The 22231-nt window shown below is 39.0% G+C and overlaps 1 protein-coding gene and 1 pseudogene across 2 annotated transcripts; both read right to left on the bottom strand.

Moving 5' to 3' along the window:
• Window positions 1-44: 44 nt before the first annotated feature.
• Window positions 45-20883, bottom strand: LOC115929188 (heat shock 70 kDa protein IV-like). 2 transcript variants are annotated; one of them, XM_030997653.1, is made up of 2 exons: window positions 5017-5696; window positions 45-2653 (listed from the first exon to the last, which is right to left on the bottom strand). In XM_030997653.1, exons 1-2 carry the CDS (start codon window positions 5202-5204, stop codon window positions 970-972), a joined length of 1872 nt encoding a protein of 623 aa, XP_030853513.1. In that variant the 5' UTR covers window positions 5205-5696; the 3' UTR covers window positions 45-969. The 2 variants fall into 2 exon arrangements, with proteins under 2 accessions (XP_030853513.1, XP_030853514.1); XM_030997654.1 differs by lacking the exon at window positions 5017-5696 and adding an exon at window positions 20355-20883 and having other exon boundaries at window positions 46-2653.
• On the bottom strand, window positions 7242-8583 carry LOC115929189 (annotated as a pseudogene).
• Window positions 20884-22231: the final 1348 nt, after the last annotated feature.

The raw sequence follows: 22231 nt of genomic DNA, 5'->3' as shown, positions 1-22231 counted from the left end.
TAAGATATGTACATATAATAACGAAACTTAATATTTCCATAACATATAATCATAAATTTAAAGTATTATCCGAACTATTCTGTTGGAAAAGTGCAGGAGACCGCAAAGTGTTACATTGATTCTTTAAAAGTAGCTTTAACTTCAGATTACGTTTAAATGCAAACAGACTTGGTGAGACTAATCAAGAGAATTCCAAAAGATCGGGCCAGCGTAGCCGATTAAAGTTTTCTTTAGACAAAGAGTTTTTAACATTGGAATATGGTAATAAGAAGATTGTCTTGTTGGGTAATCGAGGAATCTCTCGGGTTTTTTTGAACAACAAAGTTAATGCATGAGGCAACTCGTCCAGATTCAGTTGATACACAATAAAACCCAGACGCAGATTATGTAAATCAAATATTTTTAAAGCAATAATGCAATAAAACAATTGATCTGAACGGACTAATCTGTTCTTATGACAAATTATTCTCATTGCCCTCTTTTGTAGCAACAATAATTTATACAGTTGATTTTTGGAGGAGTTGCCCCATGCTAATGTCCCATAATTCAAATATTGAAGGATAAGGGTACTATGCAAATTAAGCAATATATTGGAGGGAAATATCATTTTTAGTTAATTACTCCAACATTTCTAGACTACCTTGATGAATGGTAGATATACTCTGCCATGAGATAGCTATACAATTACATTAAAGGAGAAAAAGTACTCAAATGACTAGTCATCTAGAACATTAATTGAATAAGATATACAGTTATTTTTCTAAAGCATATTAACAAAAATTTCGTCAGTTTTAACAGTTGATGTTAAATTATAATATAATATAAAATATATTTTTGGATCTGATTTGTCAAAGTTAAGGTTAAAATTACACTTGGCCTGAAATGTAAAAGGAATTCCATGATGACGGCTGTCATTTAATCCATTTCATCACTAGTAGGCCCACCACTGCCTGATTACGATGAGTTGGCTTATTGTCCCGGGTAACCTGAGTTACTGCCTGCGTGTAACTTAGCCATGATGGGAGAGCATGTCTTCTGCAACTCTTTCAACTTGAACGACAATTCTTCCTTCTTTGCCAAAGAGTTGTTATCCATCCAAGTGATGACGTCATCAAATGCTTTTATTACGAAATCCTTGTCGCTGGAGCTGACCTGGCGCTCTACCGATGCGTCATTGATTGCGGACTTGACGTTGTAGGCAAAGCTCTCGAGTTGGTCCCTGGCCGCGATGCGTTCTCGCTGAGCATCGTCTTCGGCCTTGAATCTCTCGGCATCGTTGATCATGCGCTCGATTTCATCTTTAGATATCCTTCCTCTATCGTTGGTGATGGTGATCTTGTTGCTACGACCCGTGCTTTTGTCCTTGGCAGTGACGTCCATGACGCCGTTGGCGTCGATGTCGAAAGAGACTTCGATCTTAGGGACGCCCCGAGGTGCAGGACGGATACCGGAAAACCGAAACTGGCCAAGTCGATTGTTTTCTTTAGTCATAGCTCTTTCCCCTTCGAACACTTTGATGGTAACGGCAAGCTGGTTGTCAGCAGTAGTAACGAAATCTTCGGCTGCCTTTGTAGGGATTGCTGTGTTCCTATCAATGAGCTTTGACATCACACCTCCTTTTACTTCAATGCCAAGAGAGAGAGGGGTCACATCGACTAGAATAACGTCTTTGATTTCTTCGCTTGGGTCATTAGATAGGATGGCAGCTTGGACAGCAGCACCATAGGCGACAGCTTCATCAGGATTGATAGACTTGTTCAGATCCTTGCCGTTGAGGTATTCCTGGAAAAGCTTCTGGATCTTCGGGATTCGTGTTGATCCACCGACAAGTACCACGGTGTCAATCTTGTTCTTGTCGATCTTAGCATCAATGATGGCCCTCTCCACTGGCTGGAGACACTTTCTGAAGAGATCTGAACACAGCTCCTCGAAGCGTAGTCTGCTGACACTGGTGGAGAAGTCGATACCTTCGTAGAGTGAGTCAACGTGGATGTTTGCCGAAGGACTGCTTGACAGTGTTCTCTTTGCTCGCTCCGCTGCTGTGCGGAGGCGACGAAGCGATTTTTGGTTGGAACTCATGTCTTTCTTATGCTTTCGCTTGAACTCCTCGGCAAGATGATGGACTAGTCTGTCATCGAAGTCTTCTCCTCCGAGATGTGTATCACCGGCTGTCGAAATTACTTCGAAGATACCTTCATCGATAACCAAGATCGAGACATCGAACGTACCACCACCGAGATCGAAGATGAGGACATGTTGCTCCCCCTTCAGCTTCTTATCGAGTCCGTAAGCTAGAGCGGCAGCGGTGGGCTCGTTGATGATTCTGAGGACGTTGAGGCCAGCGATCACACCTGCGTCCTTCGTCGCCTGTCGCTGTGCATCGTTGAAGTAAGCGGGAACAGTGATGACGGCATCGGTGATCTGCTGGCCAAGATAAGCCTCAGCTGTCTCCTTCATCTTGGTCAAGACCATCGAGCTAATTTCTTCTGGAGCCAATGTCTTCTGTTCTCCCATGTACTCTGCCTGTAGCATTGGCTTGCCTCCTTTGTTGATGACGGTGAAAGGCCAGTGCTTCATGTCTGATTGCACGTTGTCATCTGTGAATCTCCTCCCAATAAGACGTTTGACATCAAAGATTGTGTTCTTGGGATTCCTGTAACGATAATAAATAAGAATAGGTTATTGTCACATGTAATTAATACATAGCTTAATTACACGAGCATAGGCCGTTGTAAGTACATGTACTAATCAGAATAAGTAGCAGCGCATGTTTTATTATCCAATCAAAAAATAAGTAATTACAGTTATATATTATAAGAAATGCACAGAATTTAGAACCAGTCATGAAATGTTGGTGATAAGAGAGTATCATTACAATTTCAAGCGAATATTGAAAGGAAAAATGACGAAAATCTAACAAAATTTTGCTCCCTGTTCCCTGTTAAACTCTTTACTGTACACTTTCAAATTACTGCATGGTCACCCTTTTTGGGAGATTAAAGGTAATACAAAGTTTTAGGAAATTTTGAAAATTGGGTGGACAGTGATTCTGTACAATTTTGATATAATTAGATGCCCCTGGATGTATTATACTCACTAGAAAATTAAGCCCCTAAAACACTTCTGCTTTCGAGAAAAATTGAATATACAAAATTACCGGTGCTCCCGGTAAATATTGATAAAATTTCAAATAGCGCCTACGGCAATAGAATGGTAGCTGCGACCATGAAAATCTCAGAATATGTAGTTGTGATATATAACTTCCAAACGGGAATAGTTAATCGGTCGATTTTAGTCAAGAAACATCGTTAAGTAGCTTAATTAATATTTTGACCTTGAGAGGGAGCTATTAACATACAGAGTGTATTATTTACAATTTCATAACTTTAGACTCGATTTCATCCGCTACAATGATCACTGAATGTTGTAGGATCGCATATGCTTCCAATTTTATGTTCATTTGAACCAAATTCATGACCCCATACCAAAACTTTGTATTACCTCTAAAGATACTATGTCCCTTTTTGCAGCCAATATCGAATTCTGTAGAACTTTGCAGGAATTATGAATATGTCATGTATGTCCTATAGTGAGATTTGAACGTTAGCAGTGTCCTAATATTCAAATTATGCAGTGAAACCTGTTTACTTGCTAGACTTCACTGTCAGACACTATTGAGTGACTGACTGGCTTTTCTTCTTCTTTGGTAATAACATACATAAAATGAGCTGTAAAGGGTACATGAGCATTAATTTTGTCTACATCAATAACCCACTTCTTGTAATGGCCAAAATTAAACTGATTGTTTACGTACGACCATTCGGTACAATGGTCTGAAAATCAGACTATTACTTACTGGCTCTATAGCTCTTAAGTCGATTCGACAACTAATAGCCTTTATTTTCCCACTAAAAGACATTTTCAAGCCCCCCCCCCTCCCCCAGGGGGGTTCTAAATTAGTATTATCTTTCAAATGCCATTGGAATTTACCCTTTTCATTTTTTGGCCTGCAAGTGGGACATAGTACCATGTAATACCTAGTGAGATTCTAGTTTATAAAAAGATGTTTTAATTCGTCCACCCGTCATTGAAATGATATATTTTTCAATTCTAGTTCTAGATAAACAATTGTTTAAACATAGAAAATGTTAGGTGCTGCTTATAAGTATCGGCTTGCATAGTGATGTTGATATACAGGCTTACGGTTGCACCATGTGAGAGAGGGGAAGGATAGGGGAGTCCTGGAAAGGACTGTCTGTCTCTTCTTGAGGGTACGGTGTGTGTAGTACCGAAAAGGACTTTTGGTAATCTTTCTCGAGCTTATAATTCTAAAGATGTATAGCGCCGGTTAGAGAGGATGGGCAGTAGGAGGGGCACGACGTTTCAAACAGGTTGACTATCCGTCGTCAGGAGTGCGGAATAGTAAACAAATATACCATGGTTTGAACATATTTGTGGCTTACACCCAGTAAATATGTTCAAACTATTGAAATTTCTCCCAGGAAGCATTACATTTATTTACAAAAAATATACCATGCACTGAGAGGCTCTTGTTGAAATTATAGATCGAGGTGGCAGGAATAGCACTATTTTCTGAGGGGCGTAGCCCCGAAGAAAATAGTGGTTTTTTTTGTCGCCGAGGAATCCATAATTTCACTAGTGGCTTGAAATAGTGCATGATATATTTGTTTTATATTTTTCAAACCAACCTTATGTATTAAATATCAATACTAATGTTTACTGTCACTGAAGTTGTGTATAGTGCAGGTGCTCTGGCTGGTGAGAGCAGCGCAGACGGACATACCGCGACCGCGCCCGAAAGCACATAGATCTTGATCGATCGCATATGTATGACGTCACCCATGGTATAGTGCTATGGTGTAGTGCACTATACCATGGATGACGTCACGGTTACATCATAGCAATGTTATGTTGGGGTCACGTGATGCTCTGTTAAACAATCACTGGACAGGATTTCATTGATCAAAATTATAAAAAATGTTGTAATAAACTTACATTGCCACCTGATTCTTTGCAGCATCACCGATCAATCTTTCTGTATCTGTGAAGGCAACATAACTGGGTGTGGTTCGGTTTCCTTCATTGTTAGCAATGATCTCTACCTTCCCATTCTGAAAGACCCCAACACAAGAATAGGTGGTACCCAGATCAATCCCAATCGCTGGTGCTTTTCCTGGTGCCATTTTATTGTTCTTGTATCAGTTTTTGATGAAAAAACTGTTTCAAAATGTAAAGTTCTCACTGATTAAACCGTCTGCAAATATCTGCGTATGTTTAACAACTATCAGCAGGAATTCTGGGCTCAAAGTGTTCAAACAGCTGTAGAAATAGAACAAATATCGTAGAAGAATTTTGCAGTTGAAAATATCAGCCTACTTTTCTCTCAGAGAGTCACCAAACACCGCGTATAGAGTGGGAAAAACCCAGCTTGTTCTCAAACGTCCGCCGCGACACTGACACGACTAGTATTGTGACGTTATAGTATAGTAGACTTTGCTCTCTTCTTGCCATATTATTATGCGACGTGCATAATACTAAAAACACGTTACAAGCAAACAGTAATAGATAACAGTCTGTACGTTGTATGGTGGACAAGAAAATCTCTACCACTGTGACAGAAGCCCACAGGGAACATGTCATTTATTATCTAGGTAGTTATTCTACTGACTTATTCTTTTTTCTAAATAAATCGAAATCAATAATTTCTGCAAAATTATGTAGTCATTAGAAAGAAATAAGAACAGGCCTATTAAAGTAAAGAATGGCTGACTAGAATTTCAAAAGTGAATAAGTTACTTGTCTATACCCCCTCCCTATCTCTCTCACGCGCGCGCTCTCTCTCTCTCTCTCTTTCTCATCCAGAACACCTAACACTATCTCACATTCCCCTATTCGCTCTCTTCCTCTCTATCCCTCTCTGTGTCTCTCATTGTCACGTTCTGTTTCAGTATATTGATCTCAGTTGAACACAAGTGACATGTGCCACATCAAAAAAAATTCTCACCTCCTCTCTATCTGTCTGTCTGTCTGTCTCTCTCTCTCTCTCTCTCTCCTTCCTCGTCTCTCTATTTCTCACCTTTCTATCTCTCTATCTCAACTCTTCTTCATTATCTCTCTTATCACAATCTCTTTTCCATCTGTCTTTATACCTCTCTTCTCTCCCTCTCCTCCTCCGTCTCCCCTCCCCCTCTTTATCTTCCTCCCCCCTCTCTCTCTCTCTCTCTCCCTCTCTCTGTCTGCAGTCTCTCTGTGAAGTCTCCCTCTTCTCCTAACTGTTCCACTCCTTTTGACATCCATACTTATATAGATACTCTTCTATTTCTTTCCCTTTCCAAAAATACCATCTAATAAACCAGATAATACGATGTACAAGTTTTTTCCTTTTCTTATCAAATAAGTAATATACTTTATTCACTTAAGCATAATACACATAATTTTTTTTAAATAAATAAGTTGATAACAAATAAAAATACTAATATGGTAAGCTTTAAAATAAATTTAATTCCTGAACAAACACCATTTGGTACGACCCAGTTATTAATTGCTCGTGACTTGACCGAAATAGAGCAAAATAGATTACATACACTCCACTATGGCGTCGCTATACAAATACAAAAAAGGGTGCAAAACATACTAAATGACTAGTCATCTGGAATATTATTTGAACAAAATAAACAGTTTTTTTTAAAGCATTATGACGAGAAATTCGCCAGTACAAGCAGTTGATGTGAAATTTAATTTACATTTATGAGCTACATAACTCTAATAACATAATTTAAAGCATACATTTGGGATCTGATTTGTCAAATTTAACTCGTTAACATCACACTTGACCCGACGTGTAAATGGAAATCCATTGTAAATATTTCCATTTTTTCATCGCTTTTATATAGCGCTTTACATTGACAATGTCTCTAAGTGCTTAAAAAATATATATTATTATCCCGTTCATCAGATTCAGGCTTGTCCGAAAACAATTTAAGCACAATCTCTGCTCCCTTGGGAGTGTTCCAGTCAGGCGACATTTAATAGACGCTCAAAATGCTGAGCAAACTACATTAACGTTTGCATCCTACTTGATGCCCATTAACGCATGGGCGGAGAGTGGCAAAAGTAGATTATCGACTTGCCAAAGGACGTTAGTGCCGGGCTGAGATTTGACCCCGTACCTTGTATTCTGCGGGCGGGTGACTTATCCACTAGACCACAACACCTATGATGACGATTGCTGGAATTTAATCCACCTCATCAACAGTAGGCCCACCACTGCCTGATGACGATGAGTTGGCCTGTGGTCCAGGGTGATCCGAGTTGCTACCTGCGTGTAATTTAGCCATTATGGGAGAGCATGTCTTCTGCAACTCTTCTAACTTGAACAAGAATTCTTCCTTGTTTGCCAAAGAGTTGTTATCCATCCAAGTAACGACGTCATCAACTGCTTTTGTCACAACTTCCTTGTCGCTGGAGCTAAGCTTGTTCTCTACCGATATTGATTGCAGACTTGACGTTGAAGGCATAGCTCTCGAGTTGGTTCCTGATGGCGATGCGTTCCCGCTGAGCATCATCTTCGGCCTTGAATCTCTCGGCATCGTTGATCATGCGATCAATGTCTTCTTTAGATATCCTTCCGCTGTCGTTGGTGATGGTGATCTTGTTGCTACGACCCGTGCTCTCGTCCTTGGCAGTGACGTTCATGATGCCGTTGGCGTCGATGTCGAAAGCGACTTCGATCTTAGGGACGCCCCGAGGTGCAGGAGGGATACCGGATAACTCAAACTGGCCAAGTCGATTATTGTCTTTGGTCATAGCTCTTTCTCCTTCGAGTACTTGGATGGTGACGGCTGGCTGGTTGTCAGAGTAGGTTGTGAATGTCTGGGTTGCCTTTGTTGGGATTCTTGTGTTCCTCTCAATGAGCTTTGTCATCACACCTCCTGCTGTCTCAATTCCAAGAGAGAGAGGAGCCACATCGACTAGAAGAATATCTTTGATTTCTTCGATCTGGTCGCCAGAGAGGATGGCAGCTTGGACAACAGCACCATAGGCAACAACTTCATCAGGATTGATAGACTTGTTCAGATCCTTGCCGTTGAGGTATTCCTGGAGAAGTTTCTGGATCTTTGGGATTCGTGTTGATCCACCGACAAGTACCACGGTGTCAATCTTGTTCTTGTCGATCTTAGCATCAATGATGGCCCTCTTTACTGGCTGCAAACACTTTCTGAAGAGATCTGAACACAGCTCCTCGAATCGTGCTCTGCTGACACTGGTGTAGAAGTCGAAGCCTTCGTATAGTAAGTCAACTTCGATGTTTGCTGAAGCACTGCTTGACAGTGTTCTTTTTGCTCGCTCCGCTGCTGTGCGGAGGCGACGAAGCGATCTTGGGCTGGACCTCATGTCTTTCTTATGCTTTCCCTTGAACTCCTCAGCAAGATAATCGACTAGTCTATCATCGAAGTCTTCTCCTCCGAGATGAGTGTCACCGGCTGTCGATTTCACTTCGAAGATATCATCATCAATGACCAGGATCGAGATCGAAGATGAGGACATATTGCTCCTCCTTCAGCTTCTTATCGAGTCCGTAAGCGAGGGCGGCAGCGGTGGGCTCGTTGATGATTCTGAGGACGTTGAGGCCAGCGATCGCACTTGCGTCCTTCGTCGTCTGTCACTGTTCATCGTTGAAGTAAGCGGGAACAGTGACGACGGCATCCGTGATCTTGAGGGCAACTAGACAGTTAGAGAATAAAATGCATTTCCACATTGTTTTGAGCCCTTGAAATGCATGTCCAAATTTAATACAATCAATACAATTTTTCTCGAATTTTACCCAGAAGCATTTTGTATGTCCACGAAAAGTATCGTTTTACCTTACAATATGAAAATCTCAGTTGCCATATATTTGATCGTGTTCGGTATTCCAGACTTTACATTTTCCATTGGCACTTAATACTATCTAAATGCAACTCTTCCCTCTCCCTACCCTTTCTCTCTCTCTCTCTCTCTCTCTTCCGCTTTCATGCTTATGTTCCGCTATTCCACTATGCATTGTTCACATATTTTTTGGGGGTTAACATGTTTTGCTTATAACAAGGACGTGAGTCCAAGCTTAGCTCGTGGCGACCCCTTTTCTCTATGTGTGATTTTATTAGACCATAATTATGATGTTAACAAATCATACATTTATGATGATATATATTGAAAAAATCGAACAAGAAACTAGGAATCAATTTATTTGGCCTAATACTCCATTTCTCTCTTCCCTTTGATTCAAGGTTCTTAAATTATTCATCGAAGTTAACAGGTGAACTTTGCAAATGGAAGACAAAAATAACTAGCCAACCTATTGTCTCACGTACTTTTAAAAAAAAATTATGTGTTTTATTAAACAATAAAAAAAACAATCACAATATTTACAAATTATTATAAAAACATTACAAAAAAGCAGTAAAACGCAGATCAAAACCTCACGAAAAGTAAATTTACAACATTTACAACATTATAAAACAGGATTATAAGACAAACTTCCATTTTTTAAAGTGCAAGGGCAGTTTGTTTTTCTTTTTTGCAATACGATATTCAAGATCTTTATTATAGTCTATGTAAGTTCTGAAATCCTGAAAATTGAGTATTTTACTTTGAAATTTGCATAAATAAATGTAGTATTTAAGCATAAGAAATAAATACGTCAAAAACATATCCTTTTCATAGCCAAACATTCTTTCAAATATTGAAAAATTCATTACTTTATTAATCTTCTGATTAATAGTTTTAATGGTATCATCCCAAATGGATTTTACAGTCTGACATTCGATGAAAATATGTAGGTAAGTCTCGGGTTCATTATCGCAAAATGAACAATTAAGAGAATTCTTTCGTTTAATTTTGAACAAAAAGTTATTTAATGCTATGGCTTTATGAAATAGTTTGAAATAAAATGAACGAATGCGATTGCTTATAGAACATTTGAAATTATCAATATGAATCTTGTCCCAATCAACAGGGTTAGGGTCAGAAAGTTCTTTCCAGAATGTTAATTTCTTTTCGGGAACATGTGGCTCTAGTATGACATTATAAGCATATTTGGGAACCTTCCTAGCTTGCACAAGTGTATTGACAAAGGCATCAAAGATTACATCATGATTAAGATCTGATGAGAACAACCAATCAGAAGGAACATTTTTCATAAGAAAATTGTATTTCCTCCTATCCCTAGGATTAAATATCGTAATCAAGTATCAATTCTTCAAAAAGTTTGCTACCAGGGTGAGGAGGATTAAGCAAATCAGTTATAAAAATAATACCTTTATCAATCCAACCCTGATACAAAAAATAATTTTTGGATTTTGAGCTAATATTCTTATTAAACCAAATACATTGACAAGATCCAATTGAACAAAAAGCCATATCAAATTCAGCTTTCACAGAGTTTTCTCTAAAAATGTACCACGTTCGAAGGGAATCAGCTAATTGACTCGAGTATAATTTGTTCAAAATTTGGTCCGGGGCATGAGCCTTCCATAAAATGTTCTTTTCTTTATTGAACTTTACTAAAACAGAAAGCTCAATGGATTTCCATAAGCTTATATAATTATCGTCTAGTAGCATCTTCACCCAAGACATTTTCTGAGCAATAGTATATGAATAGGGGTCAATCATTTTTAAACCACATAACGAATAATCATTACACATGAATTGTCTTTTGACCCTATCATTGCCTCCATTCCATATGAACTTATAAAAAATTGTATTCAATGTTTTAAAAAAAGATTTTGATATCTTAATACATAACACAGAGAACATATATAAAAGTTGAGGCAACAATACGGTCTTTACGACACAGATCTTCCCAACTAGGGATAAATTTCTAGCGCGCCAACAATTCAGAGCATTTTCAATTGACTTAAGTTTTGTCTTATAATTAAGGTCAAACAAACGGTTGGTATTCAAAGAAAAGTGTATTCCCAATGTCTTAAACTATTCTTTATTCCATTTTAAACCCGTTTCAGATAATGGTTGTTGTAGAGACCCCCACTTGGAGCCAATCCATATAGCCTCTGATTTATTTAAATTAAGTTTACAACCAGAACAACCAGAAAATTTACCAATGGTATCAAATAATGAATTAAGAGAGAGAGGAGACCCATCAATAAAACATGTAGAGTCATCTGCTAGCAGGGAGATTTTCAGATCATTACCTTCTATTGGAATACTTTTAATATTGGTATTTTGACGAACGGCAAGTGCCATAGTTTCAATGACTAATAGAAATAAATATGGGGATATTGGGCACCCTTGAAAAATACCCCTTTCCATATTGAATTGTTTAGTGAGATTTCCATAATTAGTGACATAACTTCTCCTATCCGAATAAAAAGTGTGAATACAGTCAATAAACTTACTACCAAAATTGAATTTTTTTAACACATAAAACAAAAAGCACCAGGAATGTCATTTGATTCAGTGTATTCGATTATATCAATAATCAAGCGGATATTGGTTCTAATATTCCGTCCCTTTAAAAACCCAGACTGGTCAGTGTGAATTAAGTTTGAGAGACACTTTTTAAGGCGGTTGGCAAAGGTTTTTGCTAAAATTTTATAATCAACAGTCAACAAAGATATGGGTCTGAAATTTTTTAAATACAAGTTATCTTTATCTTTTTGGGGGATCAAAGTAATAATACCGTTCCTCTGGGAAAAAGACATTAATCTATGTTGTATTGAAAAATTAAAAGAATCAATTAACATCATTCCAAAAAACAACATAAAATTCCACATGTAGGCCATCAAGACCTGGTGATTTATTGTGTTTCATTGAAGTAATCGTTTCCAGGAGTTCCTGTTTGGAAATAGGAGTTTCTAAAAAGCCTTTATCAGCATCATCCAATTGGGGGATATCAATATGATCCAAAAATGTGTTAATGTCTTTTTGATTGTTGTCTCTATTTTGTGATTTATACACATTTTGGTAAAATACATGGATTTCCTCCAACAACTTTGTTTAATCTACAACAAAATCATCGTTATCATTCTTAATTCTAAAAATACTTTTCTTTTCCCCTATTCTTTTTTCCATATTACAAAAATATCTTGAACTCTTTTCTCCTTCTGCCCGACGAATTCGGGAACGTATAATCAGACCCTGAGTTTCTTGGTTCAAATTTGTGTTCAAACTACTGTTAATTTGTCCCGTTCCAAAATAAGTTGATCATTATTATTATCAAAACTCAATTTGAAATTAACTTCTTCTATCTCGTTTATAAGATTGTCTTTACTAGCTTTTCTTTCTATCTTTTTTTTCGGGCACAATATTGTATACAAAAGCCGGTGATTGTACATTTTAAGGAATCCCATAAAGTGTTTGGGTTAAATTGGGTATTAGAATAAATGCGTTTAAAATCTATTGTCTCACGTACTTCAAATAACATGCTACCTGTTCCACTTGGGACCAAATAACAGGGCAAATATTTAAGCTAAATATTGTCCTCGTTTACATTATTTTGTCAGATGAAAGGTAATTACACAAACTGATGATATTATTATGCTCTTGCATTTGCTTTGTAATACCACTTTTGTTCTCAAACTCTATAGCGAACCATAAAGTACAAGAGTGAGTACGGTATACACGACCGCATCTTTTTTTTATGATCATCTTTGTTTATATTCCAATATTATTTTTATAATCATGTCTGTAAGGACTATCATCGACTAGATGCATTTTTCGTAACAATGATGAAGACGAAGGATGACGGGGGGGGGGGGTTACATGCATGTCACCAATTGAATGGCGATAGTACACACACAAAACAGAAAGAGAGCGAGGGAGAGAGCGAGGCACGTGCCCCCCTATTTTTTTTCCAAGATCGGTTTGAACTTTTTTAGACCCCTTTTTGGCCTCGATCGATTACATGTATGTGCCCCCCAAACATCAAACTCTGGCTACGTGCCTGATCTACGATAAAGTTCAGATAATAGTTTTTTCCTTTGTTTATCAAATCACTAATAAACTTTATTCACTATATCATAATGTATAATTTTGATAACAAATGAAACTACTATTATGGTAAACTTTAGAAATGAATGAATATGCTTATGTATATAAATATTCAATGTTCTTAATTTAAGTTCTAGAATATTGCTTTGAACTTATATTTCCTTAACAAATGCAGCTCGTGACGTCTAAGATTTTTGCTCGTGGCTTGACCGACATTTTTCATTTCATTTATTTCCAAAATAACAGCAAATAAAATTCATTCCAATTAAAATATTAACAAACGAGAAATATACATAACTATGGTACATGCAATACAGTAAAAGTATACAATAGAGACTAAGAAAATGTTTGCTTGCTATATTAAGGTGGAAACTTAGGAAAGCATAGCTTGTAATTTAGGTTCTCTAACATAAAATATCATAGTACAATGTATCATAAAGTAGAAAATACAAGGAAAAGAAGGGGAAAACGGGACGAAACAAAACAAGACAATACATGACAAAGCAAGCAAAACAACACAAGCACAAGAAAGGGACACTGAAGTTTGCATTCTGCAACTATCATGGAATAAAAGCATTGCTCAACATTGGTTGCTTATAAACTAAATCCCAAGGGAAAATGTATATGAATAATGGCTTGCATTTGAAGCAAATTAGCATAATGTTGCATTGATTCTTTAAAACTAGCTTTAACTTCAGATTTCGTTTAAATGCAAACAGATTTGATGAGACTAATCGAGAAAAAAAATCAAAAGATCGGGCCAGTGTAAATTAAGGTTTTCTGTTTACAAAGAGTTCTTAACATTGGAATATGGTAATAAGAAGATTGTCTTGTTGGGTAATCGAGGAATCTCTCGGTTTTTTTAACAACAAAGTTAATGCATGGGGCAACTCGTCCAGATTCAGTTGATACACAATACAACCCAGACGCAGATTATGTAAATCAAATATTTTTAAAGCAATAATGCAATAAAACAATTGATCTGAACGGACTAATCTGTTCTTATGACAAATTATTCTCATTGCCCTGTTTTGTAGCAACAATCATTTATCCAGTTGATTTATGAAGGAGTTGCCCCATGCTAATATCCCATAATTCAAATATTGAAGGATAAGGGTACTATGCAAATTAAGCAATATATTGGAGGGAAAAATCATTTTTAGTTAATTACTCCAAAATTTCTAGACTACCTTGATGAAAGGTACATGTACTCTTTCAATGGGTCGCTATACAAATACATTAAAGGTTTTAAAAAAGTACTAAAATGACTAGTCATCTGAAACTTTTTTTTTAAAGCATTGTAACAAAAAGGTCGCCAGTACAAACAGTTGATTTTAAATTATATAATATAAAATATATTTTTGAAATCTGATTTGTTAAAGGTAAGTTAAAGGTAACTATGTCCTTTTTGCAGCCAACCTCAAATTCTCTAGAACTTTGCAGGAATTATGAATATGTCATGTATGTCCTATCTGTAAAATTTTAACGTTAGCAGTGTCCTTATATTCAAATTATGCAAGGAAACCCGTTTACTTGCTAGACTTCACTGTCAGACACTATTGAGTGACTGACTGACTTTTTTCTTCTTTGGTAATAACATACATAAAATGAGCTGGAAAGGGTACATGAGCATTTGCCTACATCAATAACCCACTTCTTGTGATGGCCAAAATTAAACTGAGGGAATCTTTGCGCAGCATAAAACGTAAGACCATTCTGTACAATGGTCTGAAAATCAAGACTATTACCTATTGGCTCTATAGCTCCTAAGTCAATTTGACAACTAATAGTCGTTATTTTCCCACTTGAAGACATTTTCAAGCCCCACCTTTTTTAGGGAAGTTCTAAATTAGTATTATCTTTCAAATGCCGTTGGAATTTAACCTTTTCATTTTTATGGCCTGCAAATGGGACATAGTACCTTTAAGGAAGGCGCGATAGCTCAGTCGGTAGAGCAGTGGTCTCGTAATCCGGTGACCCGGGTTCGAAACCAAGACGATGCGCTAGTGCCCTTTGGTAAGGCAATAATCCTCACTACCAGGTCCCTTGGAGAGGACCTAAAGCCGTCGGCCGTCTAGTTGCTTACTTACAAGCATTAGGGACTTTCAGATTTGCACGAAGACAATGTGGATTGCTATATGTACGGTCGACGTCCTTTTAATGCACTGCCTTGAATGAACGTCACACGTATCAGTCTACGAAAATCTAAAAGTCCCTATTTATGCTTTCTTAGCAGTCAGGTAAAATAACCTGAGTTACTACCTGCGTGTATTTTAGCCATGATGGGAGAGCATGTCTTCTGCAACTCATTCAACTTGAACGACAGTTCTTCCTTCTTTGCCAAAGAGTTGTCATCCATCCAAGTAATGACGTCATCAACTGCTTTTGTAACGACTTCCTTGTCGTTGGAGGTAAGCTTGCTCCCTACTGATGCGTCTCTGATTGCAGACTTGGCTTTGTAGGCATAGCACTCGAGTCGGTTGCTGGCTGCGATGCGTTCCCGGTGAGCATCATCTTCGGCCTTGAATCTCTCGGCATCGTTGATCATACGCTCGATTTCGTCTTTAGATATCCTTCCGCTGTCGTTGGTGATGGTGATCTTTTTGCTACGACCCGTGCTCCTGTCCTCGGCAGTGACGTCCATGATGCCGTTGGCGTCGATGTCGAAAGAGACTTTGATCTTAGGGACGCCCCGAGGTGCAGGAGGGATACCGGAAAACTCAAACTGGCCAAGTCGATTATTGTCTTTGGTCATAGCTCTTTCACCTTCGAACACTATAATATCCATGGCAGACTGGTTGTCATCAACAGTAACGAAGTTTTTGGTTGCCTTTGTAGGGATTGTTGTGTTCCTATTAATGAGCTTTGACATCACACCTCCTATTTTTTCAATGCCAAGAGAGAGAGGAGCCACATCGACGAGAATAACGTCTTTGATTTCTTCGCTTGGGTCATTTGATAGGATGGCAGCTTGGACAGCAGCACCATAGGCAACAGCTTCATCAGGATTGATAGACTTGTTGAGATCCTTGCCGTTGAGGTATTCCTGGAGAAGCTTCTGGATCTTCGGGATCCGTGTTGATCCACCTACAATTACCACGGTGTCAATCTTATTCTTGTCGATTTTAGCATCACTGATGGCCCTCTCCACTGGCTGCAGACACTTTTTGAAGAGATCTGAACACATCTCCTCGAATCGTGCTCTGCTGACACTTGTTGAGAAGTCGATACCTTCGTAGAGTGAGTCAACTTGGATGTTTGCTGTAGTACTGCTTGACAGTGCTCTCTTTGCTCGCTCTGCTGCTGTTCTGAGGCGACGGAGCGATCTTGGGTTGGACCTCATGTCTTTCTTATGCTTTCGCTTGAACTCCTCAGCAAGATAATCGACTAGTCTATCGTCGAAGTCTTCTCCTCCGAGATGAGTGTCACCGGCTGTCGACTTCACTTCGAAGATATCATCACCAATGACCAGGATCGAGACATCGAACGTACCACCACCGAGATCGAAGATGAGGACATGTTGCTCCCCCTTCAGCTTCTTATCGAGTCCGTAGGCGAGGGCGGCAGCGGTGGGCTCGTTGATGATTCTGAGGACGTTGAGGCCAGCGATCACACCTGCGTCCTTCGTCGCCTGTCGCTGTGCATCGTTGAAGTAAGCTGGAACAGTGACGACGGCATCGGTGATCTTCTGACCAAGATATGCCTCAGCTGTCTCCTTCATCTTGGTCAAAACCATTGAGCTGATTTCTTCTGGTGTCAATGTCTTCTTTTCTCCCATGTACTCTACCTGTAGCATTGGCTTGCCTCCTTTATTGATGACGGTGAAAGGCCAGTGCTTCATGTCTGATTGCACGTTGTCATCTGTGAATCTCCTCCCAATAAGACGTTTGGCACCAAAGATTGTGTTCTTATGATTCCTGTAACGATAATAAGTTTGTCGTGAGATTCTTGTTTATGAAAAGATGTTTTAATTTGTCCACCCGTCATTGAAATTATATCTTTTTAAATAACAGTTTTAGATAAACAATTGTTTAAACATAGAAAATGTTAGATGCTGCTTACAATAAATCGGCTTGCATAATAATCGGCTTGCATGTTGACATACATGCTTACGGTCGCTCCATATGAGAGAGGGAAAGGATAGGGGAGTCCTGAAAAGGATTGTCGGTAATCTTTCTTTATTGAGGCCGCATGGGTGTCGATCCTGGGAGGAGGGGGATATATCCCCCCCCCCGATATTTCAGGTGGGGGTGGCCTGTATAATCATCCCCCCCCCCCAATAATTCACCATTAAAAAAAAAATGAAGAGAAAAATTAAGGATGAGAGCCCGATGAGAGTTAATGGTTATTACTCGCAAGATGGCATGTCTGGTCTCATCTTATTATGTCAGTTTCCCGTCCTTTGTGTCCCGTTTTGTCATTCTTTTCCTTTTTGTATTCTTTGATTATTTAGATACTTTAAAATGGTTTATGAAAATATGTTGTTATACTATATCTACTTTATTGTGATGCTTAAGACACTCTAAAATGATTAATGAAAATAATGTTCATATTATATTTATTCTTGGGAACCTACAATAACAAGCTATGCTTTTCAGTAGGTTCCTGTTTCATTTTATAATTTTACGTATCTGGTATCATAAGTATATCTGGGTGTAGAAGTAGATAATGGAAGTTTGTTGTTTGGTAGTTGGAACGTAAGTTTTATATCATGTTTTTAAGAAACAGACAGTTTGCATGAGATCAGGAGTAGACATTTTCTGTCATTTTGAGAACTAAATTTTGCATCATTGATGTTCTGTTTCATTGAATTGAGTTTCCCGCAGAGAGGATTCAGTTGTGGCATGATAACATTCAGGTGCATATAAGACGGAGCGGATGCATGCCCCGACCGTATCAGGACATTATTACCTTCCAAAGAGAGTCAAAATGAAGAACCAAACAGGCGCGTAGACAGGGGGGCAGTGCAGTCGCCCCCACTACTAAAACGCCGGCCAAAAAGAAGAAAAAAATGTGAACTTGATTCAAACAAGGATTAAGAGTAGAGAACGGTACAACGAATCGTCTTATTTCTCTTATAATTTAATGAAACGTCAAAAGAAACTGAATTTAGACAAGGATTAAGAGTCGAGAACGGTACAACGAATCATCTTCTTCTAATAATTTATGAAACGTCAAAGCTTCCGCGCTTCGTGCCGGAGGGGGAAACTGAATTCGGACAAGGATTGAGAGTCGAGAAAGGTACAACGAATCGTCTTCTATCTTTAATAATTTAATGAAACGTCAGAGCTTCCGCGCTATGCGCGGAGGAAGGTGAACTTGATTCAAACAAGGATTAAGAGTAGAGAACGGTACAACGAATCGTTTTCTTTCTCTTATAATTTAATGAAACTTCAAAGCTTCCGCGCTTCACGCGGGAGGGGGAAAACTGAATTCAGACAAGGATTAAGAGTCGAGAACGGTACAACGAATCGTCTTTCTCTAATAATTTAATGAAACGCCAAAGTGAACTCCCCCCTCCCAGCACCCACCCCCCTAGGGGTAAGTGAATCGCACGCTTCGCGTGCTCACTACCGCCCCCTAAAATGAAATCCTGGCTACGCGCTTGGAACCAATAGCAATATGTTTTTCATTTACTAATGATAACTAAGTTTTGGGAGATATCCTTACACAGAATATTGGAATGGGTTTTTCACGATGAATGTTGTTTGGAGACATCAATATTCATAAAATGTATGTGTCTATCACCAGGAAATAAAGAATTTCCTGTCTACATGAACCTTTCCTGGTTGCTTATTAATGCATCTTTCCCACTGGTAACATGGTAACAAGTTGATATCCCTCACCATTGGATTATTTTTTGGTAATGTCTATATATATATATTTAATAGATGACATCAGTCTGGTAGGCCTACGCTGCAGGCAAGAGTCAGGACTAACATTTAGGATGTTATTAATTTTATTACCACTCTTATATTCTCTGAAATGTTATCTTTATTGAGGGTGACTTGAACAAGTTAATAACTCGGAAGGGAAGGGGTGCAACCTGCCACACGCTTCTACCTCTTGGTTGCTTTGATCTATTGCCGAAAATATTTTGGCCACTATCATCCCCCCAACCACGGATACAAATCGACACCCATGCTTGAGGGTACGATGTGTGTGTTCCTGAGAAGGACTTTTGGTAACCTTTCTTGAGCTTATAGATCTACATATTGCTCCGGTTGTCTCATTTTCGCTCGCTGGACCATTAATTGCCAGCACAAACGTAGCTAGTTCGCCGTCACTACCAAACTAGAATGTTCCACTATGTTGGAGGGTGTATATGCCATTAGGTATGATGTGTGAACCGGTGTGTGCGGAAATGGTGTGTTGGGGAGGGGAAGTGAGAGTGTTCATGTGTGGGGTAATTGTATGTGTGTCAACAATTAAAGACTGATACATGACAGATGGCTAGTCATAAATCTACAATGACGAGTAAACTGTGTACATCACAGTCCACAGATAAATGTGCCTTGAACGTATAGCAGACGGCAATCGGCGGATCAGACGACACTTGATAGTGATTTTGTATGTGAGATTGCTTTGCTAAATATAAAATACAAGAACCTATTCCATATCTTTAAACTATCATTAACAGTTAGTAAAATAAACCTACCAAACTACATAATACAATGAAATACTTGACTGAAAATAGGGGAGTTTGATGTGGTGCACAATTGCACCCCTCTGTAAATAATCGAATAGTCCATGGCGTTCATGAATATTCATGTTTTTGCTTACCTCGGCAAAATGCTTGCTTATACTAAATGGAAACATAACGGTGGGGGGTTGGCTGAAATAGCCATAATGAACAAATCAGAAATGATCTATGATAATTCATGCTTGTTATCCTTCGCGTGCTTGACCTATAATCTTACAATCGCGTGCAAATCGAGTCTAAAGTTCGACTTTTTGCACATGTGTTATATAGGCAATGGCGAGCTTGGGACCTATTTTGATCAACTTACGGTGGGTGAACTTTCAAAAGTCAATGGGACATGAGGGTTCCAATGAAATAGCTAGTGATAACATACGTCGGGGTGGATGCGCTTTTTTTTTTTTTTTTTTTTTAAAGAAGATTTTTTTAACGATTTTGGGGGGTAAAAGTCCATAGGCTAAGGTACATGATAGGCTGCTGGACTCTGCGGATAGGGGGCGTTGTCAAATGAAACTACACGGAGCTATATGAAGATGTATAGCGCCGGTTGAAGAGGATGTACATTAGGAGGGGCTCGACGTTTCAAACAGGTTGACTAACCGTCATCAGGAGTGGGGAATAGGAAATGTTATAATATACTTACGTTGCCACCTGATTCATTGCAGCATCACCGATCAATCTTTCTGTATCTGTGAAGGCAACACAGCTAGGTGTGATCCGGTTTCCTTGATCGTTAGCAATGATCTCCACCTTCCCATTCTGAAAGACCCCAACACAAGAATAGGTGGTACCCAAATCGATTCCAATCGCTGGTGCTTTTCCTGGTGCCATGTTATTGTTCTTGTAGAAGTATTTGATGAAAAAACCGTTTCAAAATGTAAAGTTCTCACTAATTAAACCGTCTGCAAATATCTGCGTATCTGTTTAACAACTATCAGCAGGAATTCTGGTCTCAAAGTGTTTAAACAGCTGTAGAAATGGAACAAATATCGTAGAAGAATTTTGCAGTTGAAAATATCAGCCTTCTTTTCTCTCAGAGAGTCACCAAACACCGCGTCTAGAGCAGCTTCCAGTCAGAGAAGCTTCGCGAATGAACACAATTTATTAGATAGAAAAATAATAAACAACAAGGACTGCGATTGCAAAGAAGGGAAGTGGGAAAAACCCAGCTTGTGCTCGAACATTTGGCAGATATGCGACGGCATCCTAAAAATACGTCACAAGCAAACAGTAATTGACAACAGTCTGTATTAGTGTATTGGGGATTGACAGTATCGTGGGTACGTATTGACAAGAAAAGAAATCAATCTCTATATACCACTGTGACAGAAATCCACATTCGACATGTCTTGTATTATCTAGATATTAATTTACTGACTTATTCATTTTTTTAATTAAATCTATAAAATGATGTAGTTTGATTATTAGAAAGAAATAAAAACATGCCCATGTAAAGAATGGCTGACCAGAATTTCAAATGTGGATAAATTAGTACCTCCCCCAGGCGCGCCGGAATCAGTTTGGGATGGGGGGGGGGGCAAACATTCCAGGGGGCTCAACTACCAGGGGCAATGGCGTAATGAGCAAAAACGTTTGGAAGGGAGGGGGCAGAAGAAAAATCTGCATCACCACCACTCTTACACGCTACATGCAGGCCCCGCGGAACGTTTTTTTAAAGTGGAGTATTAACGATCAGGTAGAGCGTAAGTTGGGGTGGGGGTCCAGGGCTTGAGCCCCGGCAGGGAGTTCAAGGGGCTGTGCCCCTGGAAGCCCTTGGTGGAGTCCAGGGGGCAGAACCCCGAACGCTCGGGGATTTTAGGTATTTAATTACGGTCAGATGAGCATCTAGGGGACCGCCTTAGGCCCTTGGTGGGGTCCGGGGGGCGAATTTTTTTTCCGTACTCGAGAGGGCAAATACCCCATGTGCGCATGCGCGTGGACTTGTGATTTCTCTGCTACTTCCCATACGAAATGTACATGTATTCGCATCTACTGTGCACGATTCGCGTTCTACGAGTAAACGATGGCATAGTAGTCTTCAAACACAGACTCTGATTTGCCAGTTTGACAAAACAATTACGCATATATCGTGCGTAGCAATAGTACTAGTATTCAAGTCTGAGTAGTTGTATGATTCAGACATTTTAGTGCTTACAGAAATGCATCCCAAATTGAATAGCATGGTATAGTAGTCTGCAAGCACAGACGCTAATCGGACAGTTTGACAACATAGTGTCTTGAGTAGTGCTTTATATTCAAATATGTGTAGTTTTATGATTCAGACCCTACTGGTGCGTGTATTGGAAAGGCATCTCAACTTGCAGAGTGGCATAGTAGTCTGCAAGCACAGACGCTAATCTGACAGTTTGACAAAATAGTGTTATTCAAGTCTGAGTAGTTTTATGATTCAGACCCTACTGCATAGTAGTATGCAAGCACAGACTCTCCTTTGACAGTTTGACAGAATAATATAGGCCTATTGTGTATTGAGTAGTGCTTTTATTCAAGTTTTCGTAGTTT

The sequence above is a fragment of the Strongylocentrotus purpuratus genome, unplaced genomic scaffold (assembly GCF_000002235.5).
Source record: "Strongylocentrotus purpuratus isolate Spur 01 unplaced genomic scaffold, Spur_5.0 spur5_scaffold_4, whole genome shotgun sequence".
Taxonomy (NCBI): Eukaryota; Metazoa; Echinodermata; class Echinoidea; order Camarodonta; family Strongylocentrotidae; genus Strongylocentrotus; species Strongylocentrotus purpuratus.
This window is presented reverse-complemented; position numbering and strand designations above follow the sequence as displayed.

Coding starts and splice junctions, on each gene's coding strand:
- LOC115929188 (XM_030997654.1), bottom strand. CDS start 20,542: ATGGCACCAGGAAAAGCACCAGCGATTGGAATCGATTTGGGTACCACC. Junction 2,654..20,354: donor GCAATGAATCAGGTGGCAAC/GTAAGTATATTA, acceptor TTATCGTTACAG/GAATCCCAAGAACACAATCT.